Source organism: Melospiza melodia, unplaced genomic scaffold (assembly GCF_035770615.1).
Source record: "Melospiza melodia melodia isolate bMelMel2 unplaced genomic scaffold, bMelMel2.pri scaffold_47, whole genome shotgun sequence".
Lineage (NCBI taxonomy): Eukaryota > Metazoa > Chordata > Aves > Passeriformes > Passerellidae > Melospiza > Melospiza melodia.
This window is the reverse complement of record NW_026948793.1, coordinates 3,836,277-3,844,227: the sequence shown is the minus strand read 5'-3', so window position 1 is coordinate 3,844,227 and position 7,951 is coordinate 3,836,277. Positions and strand designations below refer to the sequence as shown.

At 48.9% G+C, this 7,951-nt stretch overlaps 1 protein-coding gene across 3 annotated transcripts; it reads left to right on the top strand.

Moving 5' to 3' along the window:
• The first annotated feature begins 641 nt into the window (after positions 1 to 641).
• On the top strand, positions 642 to 3,001 carry LOC134434784 (UDP-N-acetylglucosamine transferase subunit ALG13 homolog). 3 transcript variants are annotated; one of them, XM_063147704.1, is made up of 5 exons: positions 642 to 722; positions 1,127 to 1,292; positions 1,470 to 1,605; positions 2,545 to 2,557; positions 2,903 to 3,001. In XM_063147704.1, the coding sequence occupies exons 1-5, from the start codon at positions 642 to 644 to the stop codon at positions 2,999 to 3,001; spliced, it is 495 nt and encodes a 164-aa protein (XP_063003774.1). The 3 variants fall into 3 exon arrangements, with proteins under 3 accessions (XP_063003774.1, XP_063003773.1, XP_063039472.1); XM_063147703.1 differs by lacking the exon at positions 2,545 to 2,557 and having other exon boundaries at positions 1,470 to 1,604; positions 2,889 to 3,001; XM_063183402.1 differs by lacking the exon at positions 2,545 to 2,557 and having other exon boundaries at positions 1,470 to 1,624.
• Positions 3,002 to 7,951: the final 4,950 nt, after the last annotated feature.

Below are 7,951 nucleotides of genomic sequence, written 5' to 3'. Positions count from 1 at the left end.
TTCGTAACTGTGTTAGCACATTTAATATTCATGAGTTTGGGGTAGAAGTTAAAGTGTTACTCCCCCAGTAAGTGTTGTGGGAGGATTGGGCCAGTGTCAGTCTGTAAAGGGAGGGTGGCTGTGGCCCTGCTCTGGCAATGGCACTTCTGAACACACCCACACAGGCCGTCCGCGAGTTATGTGCGTCCCCAAGGCTGAAATAACACGTGCAGGCCAAAACTTTTCTAATCCCTTTTCCAAATTTATTTTTACCTCTTCTCCTTGAAAATCTAAAACCCTGGAACAGCCTTGGCTACCCCTCTAAACGCTGCTGGACAGTGGGCTCATTAGAGCGGCCACCATCGCTGCTGGTGCGGTACTGTGAGGGAGAACCTCACGGCGCAGTGGCACCAGCCCCGCCGAAACGGGCGGACGGGAAAAACCCATGAAGAGAAGCCACGGTAGGGGACAAGGAGGGACAAGGAGGGACAAGGAAGGACAAGAAGGGACAGGAGGGTCAGGGAGGAACAAGGAGGGACAGGGAGGGAAGGAGGCATTCCCACCTGCCCCGTCCCTCTCCTCAGCCCTGCCGCCATTTCGGGAGCTCTGTGCGGGCGTGCGGCTCCCCCTGGCGGCCTCACAGCCGTCCCGTCCCGGTGGCCATGAAGTCCATGTTCGTCACCGTGAACACCACCAGCTTCGATGAGCTGATCGCCGCGGCCCGCTCCCCGCCCGCGCTGCAGGTCAGTCGGCCGAGACACCGACACCGGCCCTGGCCCGGGCCTGCCCTCCCGGGGCTGGCGCCTGTGCGCCGCGGGCTGCCCTGCCCTCCCTGCCGCATCCCGGCAGCAGTGCCGGGGCGCCTGAGGGCGCCGTGGCGGTTCGGGGGTGCCCGGCGGAGAAGCATGAAGTGTTGCTTGAGGAAGGGGAGGGACGGCCTGTGGGACGGGGAGGGGGGGGGGTGATACCGGGGCCGGGGCCGTCTGGAGCTGGGCACAGCCCTCACACAGCCTCTCTATCCCCGCCTCATCCCCTTCGTTCCACCTCCGTCATCCCCCCCTTCTTCTCCTTCTCTCTCTCCGTCCCCCCTCCCCACCATCTTCTCCGCCCCCCTTATCGCCTCCATCCCCCGGTGCCCTGCCCGCAGGCGCTGCAGAGCCGCGGGTACCAGAAGCTGGTGCTGCAGGCGGGCTGGGGCTCGCTGCCGCAGCCGCAGCCCAGCAGCAGCCCGGCCGCGGCGGTGGAAGCGTTCCGGTTCAAGGACTCGCTGGCTGAGGAGCTGCAGAGCGCAGACCTGGTCATCAGCCACACAGGTACAGCCCGGCTGCTTCTGGGGCTGCGGGAGCTCCGTGGGATGAGGTCTCTTCAGCCCGGGGTGAGCTGGCTGGGAGTGCTGAGCTCCACAGCTGGGTTGTTCAAGAGGCTCCCCTCTTTCAGCAGCGAGTAGGGGGATATTTGATCTCTCACCATGTTTTCTGTTCCTCTTGTAGGTGCTGGTAGCTGCCTGGAGACTCTAGAGAATGGAAAACCACTAATAGTAGTAATAAATGACAAGCTGATGAACCATCAGCTTGAGCTGGCCAAACAGCTGCACAGAGATGGCTGTGTCCTCTACTGTAACTGCAGGTATGGAGCTGCTGGGGCTGTTCCTGCTGGGCAAGAGCATTCAGTCCATGTGACTGCACAGCTGAGAACGCAACAAGGTAATTTACATCCTTCTCTGTCATCTCCATCTGGATATTACATTTTCCAGAGTGAATAGACTAACACTATGTAGAAAATTACCACACTTACCAAGCTTTTTTACCACAATAATTATTTTTTTACCACTTATAAATATTTTTTTTTCATTTGAGGTAACATATATTTAGATTAAAAAAAGAAAAACACTTCAGGGGATTAATAAAGCAGATATAGATATTATCTGGTTAGTAACTTTAAATACCCCTGTCTTTCAGGTACTCATTCAGGCTGCCCTTTTAACCAAACTTCCTGAATCCACCATACCATCTGACAAGTAGTTTCACAGATCCACTGCCTGTCACTTCAGGAGCAAAATTTAAACTAAAGTAACAAAAACACACAAAAAACCCCCTACCCCACAAGCAAACAATGTGTGAAAAAATCCCACCATCACCAAAACTCCTAGCTCCTTTTTTTAGAGTTCATCCTGACTCCTGTTGGGTTTATTTCTCCTCCTGGTTTTGACTGTATCTTACTGTTTTCTCTTTACTCATGATTGACTCCACTCTAAAAATAAAAGATGACTTTTAAACTGAAGGCAGAAAAAATGTAATGCCCTTTACTTAGTCTGCATCTTGTTCCTTTGCCTTGCAAGCAGAGTTTCCTATGTTTCAGACGAGCTTTCTGAACAGACCAGGCCTGGCATTCATTTAAATTGAGCAAGTTTCCTAAACTTATTATCTTGGTGCTTCTGTCAGCTTTGGAATATTTATTTCTTTGTGTTGGGCAGTGCCAAGCATTCGAGCCTTATTTGCAGCCTGATACTAGCAAGTGACAGATTGATGTAGCTGTTCTTTCTGACCCTTTCTGTGATCAGGGGAGAACTCTTCCATGTGTTCAAATAGGATGGATTTCCTCTTATGGTTTATGGAGCAGAGCCTCAGATCTTGCTCAGTCTCCCAGCACTGTGACCACAGAAGATTAAAAAGTGTCAAAGTTGAGTTTGTCTCAGAAAGCTGATGGAAGTGTGTTCTCAGCAAGGCTCCCTACCAGCCAGTGCTGGCTGGGGCCTGCTGCTCTGGGCATTCTCTTCCTTTCCATATATATCCTTATTTAATATTTCCATGCTAAAGAATTATGTATGGATGCATAGAAAGAAAATTGTATTTAAAATTTTCCCATGGGGTGGCTATTTCTTTAATTTTTGCTTTTGGTCTGTTTTTACTGCACTCTTGTGGAGACAATGCAGTCAATGAACTTGTCAGCTTTGAAACCTTTTCCTCCTGGACAGCCAGAAAAGTTTGCTTCATTCTTGAATAAAGTTCTTGGGTTACAATAAACAAAACAGAGAAATAAAAAAGTTGGAACAAAATGTGTCATCTCCTCCACTTAAGATCTGCAGCTGGGCCAAACACTCAAAGAAAATTTCATTTAATATTAACTGATATTAGTGTCAAACTCATTCAGCTTTATGCATAAAAGAGTACAATGCCAATAAGGAGGGAGTATGAACTGTCCTGCGGCATGGACAGTAATATTTCTGTCACAAAAGCTGCACTGGAATGGGAATTCCACCGATGAGGACAAGTTAAACTACTTCTTTAAAGGCATAGCATATGCCTTCTGGTCTCTTGACCTTTTTTGCTAAACACAGGTGGAAATGTGAAATACAACGCTGTGTTTTGTGTCAGGTACAAACAGGCGACGTGTATTTGTGAATGAGAAATGTGTGGACCCAGACAATGGGCGAGTTGTGAATTCTGTTAATAAGTGAGGAAAATAAAGCATGGAAAAAGGCCTTTGAACCTATCTTTGGTTTGCAATTAACGCTGGTTGATTTAGGAGCATTGGAATTAAGGTGTTAAAGATAAGGCTTTTTGCTTGCATTGAATCCATAAACAGCTCTGCAATAATAACCTTTTGAAGCATAATTTTAGAATATTGTATCCTTGAAACTATAGCTTTGGAATATATAAACAGGAAATATGCTTATCTCATGCCTTATTGAAGCAGAGAAAAACAGCTTGAGAAAGGAAGATGAACATCACCTGAAGCGTTATGAACAAAAATTCTGCCAATTTTTTTTGTGAGAAAAAGCTTACCATGGTTGCTGCTGGGCTGCTGCTTGTGTTATGGTAATTATGGGTCGTTGTCGTTAATAGTTGGTTTTGTATCAGTAAAAACCCTAGCTGGGGCCAAGTTAATGGCCCTTCTCTGAGACAGTGAAGGGTGGGGACCTCCCAAACAGTGAGGAGAAGAGACTTTAGGGGGGGGGGATATGCAAAATAACTCCAGGACCAGCATGCCATGAGAAGCTACTGCTTCTAGCTTGCTAATAAAGACCTCAAAACAACAAGCCACCTAAGAGCTGAGAGATTGGAATGGTGTCTGGACGTCAGGAACGGAGCGCTGAGCCTGCAGAGATGCTGAACACCGTCGCATTCCCTCTCACCCTGAGCACGGGAGTTGTCTCGATGCCGGGAGCAGGCCAAGAGAGGCGGCAGGATTAACATCGGAAGGGGTCACCACGCCCTACAGGCTCCCACGAGGACCGGACCCCAGCTCTGCCCCTAGTGGACAAAGCTGCACATGTCCTCCTCCTCCAAGTCACCCGGGGAGAGGCGACGGGAAGCTGCAGCCCCTTCCGAGCTGCCCAATCCTGAGGTGATAACTTTTAATAAAGGCACTAAAAGGAGAAAAAGTCTCCTGCCCTGTTTATTTTAGCTTGGGCGCTCGTCCACAATAACCACGCCAGAAGAGGACACCAGGACTGGCCATCTTGGACCTCCAGGACAGCTGGCTATCAGGACCAGAGAGATCGGCTCAGGACCAGCAACACAGAGGAGCACTGGAGCACCAGACTGGTGAGAAATCCGGTGGCAGAAGTGGGAGACGTGCGCATGTGTGTGTGAGTGAGACGAGGGCTGGCAGCTGGACCTTCGGAGCAAGAGCGGACCTCTTGGTACCACATTTCCGAACGTTCGCGAGAAAGCCAGCCGGGAACAGGGGAAAGTGAGTGGAATTAGCGTGAGTGAGTCGTCTCCTAAGGGGGAAAAAAAAAGGCCCCCCCCCCTCTCTGGGCATGCGGAGGGAATAGTTGTATGAGTGGAACGCACGAAAAGTAAGTCCTGACAGAGGGAAGTCAGGCAGATTGTAAGTCCCGAGAAGGATTCGGGTAGCTCACAAGCCCTGCAGGCAAAGTAAGTCCTGACAAAGGAGTCAGGCACAAACCCCAGCGAAGGAGACTGCGCGTTGTTTTTAAGTCCTGATACGGTGAAGCCTAAAAATTGGCACGTTAGGCAAACTAAAAATCAGGCAGCAGTTTTTCCTGGCTGAGGGAGTCAGGCACAACCCGGATTCTTAGGCTGATGTTTCATGTGTTCAAGTCCTGATAGATGTAAGACCTGACATTGGGAAAGTTGGACAATCAAGAGATCGGGCAGTTGTTTCAGTATAAAGTCCTGAGCATCAGGCAGAAATTTGAAGTTCGGTGGAGGAGGCTGAAGCTCCTCAAACAAGAGGTTTATTTTTTTAAATTACCTGTCAGTAGAGGCACCTTTGGGATTTTTTACTGTTGAGACCTGAAAAATGGGAGGGTGTAATAGTAAAAAGACAGGCAAGAGACTGAGGAATATACCTTCCAATAGTCCCTTAAGAGAACTGTTGGAGAGATGGGGTTCTATAGAGGCCACAGAGGGATTAGATAAAATGAAAATGATCCACTACTGTGTAGAAGTGTGGCCGGAATTAGAGGTGCAAGGAGGATGGCCTTGGTGTGGGACAAAGGACAAGTGGATGTGCCAACAACTAAATCATCTGACAGCTCGAGGAGATACTGATCCTGAGCAATTACTGTATGTATCTTGCTGGTTAAAGAACGCTATTGGGGATGAAGGGGTGCGAATTTGTAAGGTACAGAAGAAGAAGAAGTAGATTTTTTTAGGTCCTGCTTAGGTTATTTTAATCTGTTCATAAATTGACATGTGCAAATTCCAGTTGACACTGAATCCAAGTAACTCCTCATGCAGTTTGAATAGACATGAAAATCAAGACCCTTCATGGCTGACAATCAATCAGACTCTCCCTACCCCCACCCCACCATTTCCCCCATCCAAGCCCTGGCACTCAGAGCAGCCTTGTGCAAATCTGAGCTCCCTCCAGCCCAGGCTGCACCTGCAGCTTTCAGCTCCTTGGCTCCAACACCCACCTGCTTTCCTTGGAGAAGGAGCTGTCCGAGACACAGAGGGATGTTCATTTAATCTCAGCCAACAAAGCCAAGGGAAGGCACAGCTACATCAAATGCAAAAGTCATTCCTGTGGTGGAAATTACATCTACTTTCCACAGACATTCTCAGAGCAATGGAAAACACCTTCTGTGGCCAGCACAGATCCCAAGGTCCCCCCAAACCCTTCCTGCCCCAATTCTGCCCAGATTTGCTCTTTGCACACACGAGTCACACGCTGAAGTCAGGAGCTCCCTCCATGCCCAGGGGGAGGAAAAGAGAGAAAGGGGATGAAGAGCTCTCCTGTGCAGAGACCAAAGTCCAAGTGCAGCCCATGCAGTGGGAATCATAACTCCCCAGGTTTGTGTCCTTTGGGCTCAGGGACTGATGACACTCAGAGGCACAGAAAGGTTTCTTGTAAACAAACAGAACCTGATCATTTGAACAGATTAATAACCATCACAGCTCTTCTCTCAGCTCTCTGGGATGTCCCAGCAGCATGTGACATGTCCCCTATCCCCCAGGGATTTCTGTACAAGAACAGTTCTAGATCAGGACAAAAGAAAAAAAACAATTCTGTGATAAATACAAACATAATTGAGGTGATGATTATTTTTATATTTATAATATATAAACTCGGAAATCTTGGTCAACTTCTTGCACCTCAAAGCATTAAACCAGTCAATTGAGAGGTACTTGAATGACCAGAAAGGACCTAGAGGAGAAAATCTGGGAGTAGCAGGAAGTACAAAGATCCAGCTGCTCTAAATGAAAAGATGGTCTTAGAAATGGCCATTAAAACAGGAGACCAGGAAACACCTGATGGAAGAGTGAGATTAAATAATAAACTGAATAATGCTGACACAAGTAGATGAGAAGACCAGTGTTTCTTCTTCTGCCATCAGTATGCTTCCAGGGAATCCCTGTTCGTACTAGGAAAATGTTGCCATTTCTCAAAAGTACTCAAATGACCCACATAAAAAAGATTTGCTTGTATCTTATGATATAAGAAGGTATTAAAACCTGTGCCCCTTTCCAGGCAGACATCAGTTGTGTGCCTATGAACAAGCAGTGCCACTTGTGCCCTGAGGTTCCCAGCTGGGATTGGATCTCTCCGAGAGCACCCAAAGGAGAGCAGAGATCCTTGCAAGCTGCAGGTCCCTGACAGCCCCGCAGGGTTACTCTTCCATCAACATCTGCTCTGCTTCAGTCTGAAACAGGGCCCAGCATGGTGCCGGGATCATCAGAGAGCTGAGGTGTGTGCTGAAATTCAATGCCCTCCCCATCGCGCAGCAGCCCTGCATTTCCCTCCTGCAGCCCTGGTCTCCAGCACAGCCATGGAGGCTCTGCATGGGGGCTCTGGACTGTTCCTGCAGCACCCAAGGGCAGCTGAGCTCTGCCTTTGGCACAGTCAGGCCTGGCCAGCGCAGGCCATGCTCAGCAATTGCTTGTGTGTGCCTGGCCTTGCTGTCAGCCCTGGCAGCGGCTGCGTGGCCCCTTTGTGGCCCTGTGCTGGCCCAGCCATGGTGGCCCAGCCCCTGTGCAGGCCCAGCCCAGGCCAGGAGCATTGTGGCTGGGAACGGCCCCTGTGCCGTGGTGCCCACAGCAGCCTTGGGGCTCTGTGCCCCATGGCCTCCCTGCTGGGCAGCCTCTGCCAGCTCCTGCAGAGCCCGGGGCATCTGTGGGCCTGCACAGACAATGTAATGGGTTAAAACTTTAAGTTTGTTCATCAAAGCTGACAAAGTAATTCCAGTAAGACTGTTGCATCACCTCTAGTTTGTCTAAGTAAATTTCCAGACTTTAAAGGATAAGGAAGATGAAACCAAAAGACAATAGGTTTCACAAACAGTTGTTTATCTGTTAGTAAACTGTTAATATGGGTGGGGGGTTTGCTATGATTGATAACACAGTATCAGCTTATCCACTCAGTAAACCTAGGATTCCAGGAACTCAGCAGATTGAGCCTAAGAATTCCAGGAATCAGAGAAAGGAAAATTACCAACCTTCATCTTCAGACCCCAGGAGGTGGACTATGACCACCTGAACACAAAAGAAGAATACGCAGA

What these genes read in the sequence shown, in the direction of transcription:
- LOC134434784 (XM_063183402.1), top strand. Translation starts at nt 642, where the DNA reads ATGAAGTCCATGTTCGTCACCGTGAACACCACCAGCTTCGATGAGCTG. An exon ending in GCTCCCCGCCCGCGCTGCAG is followed by an intron (nt 723 to 1,126) that starts GTCAGTCGGCCG and finishes CCCTGCCCGCAG; the next exon opens with GCGCTGCAGAGCCGCGGGTA. An exon ending in CCTGGTCATCAGCCACACAG is followed by an intron (nt 1,293 to 1,469) that starts GTACAGCCCGGC and finishes TTCCTCTTGTAG; the next exon opens with GTGCTGGTAGCTGCCTGGAG.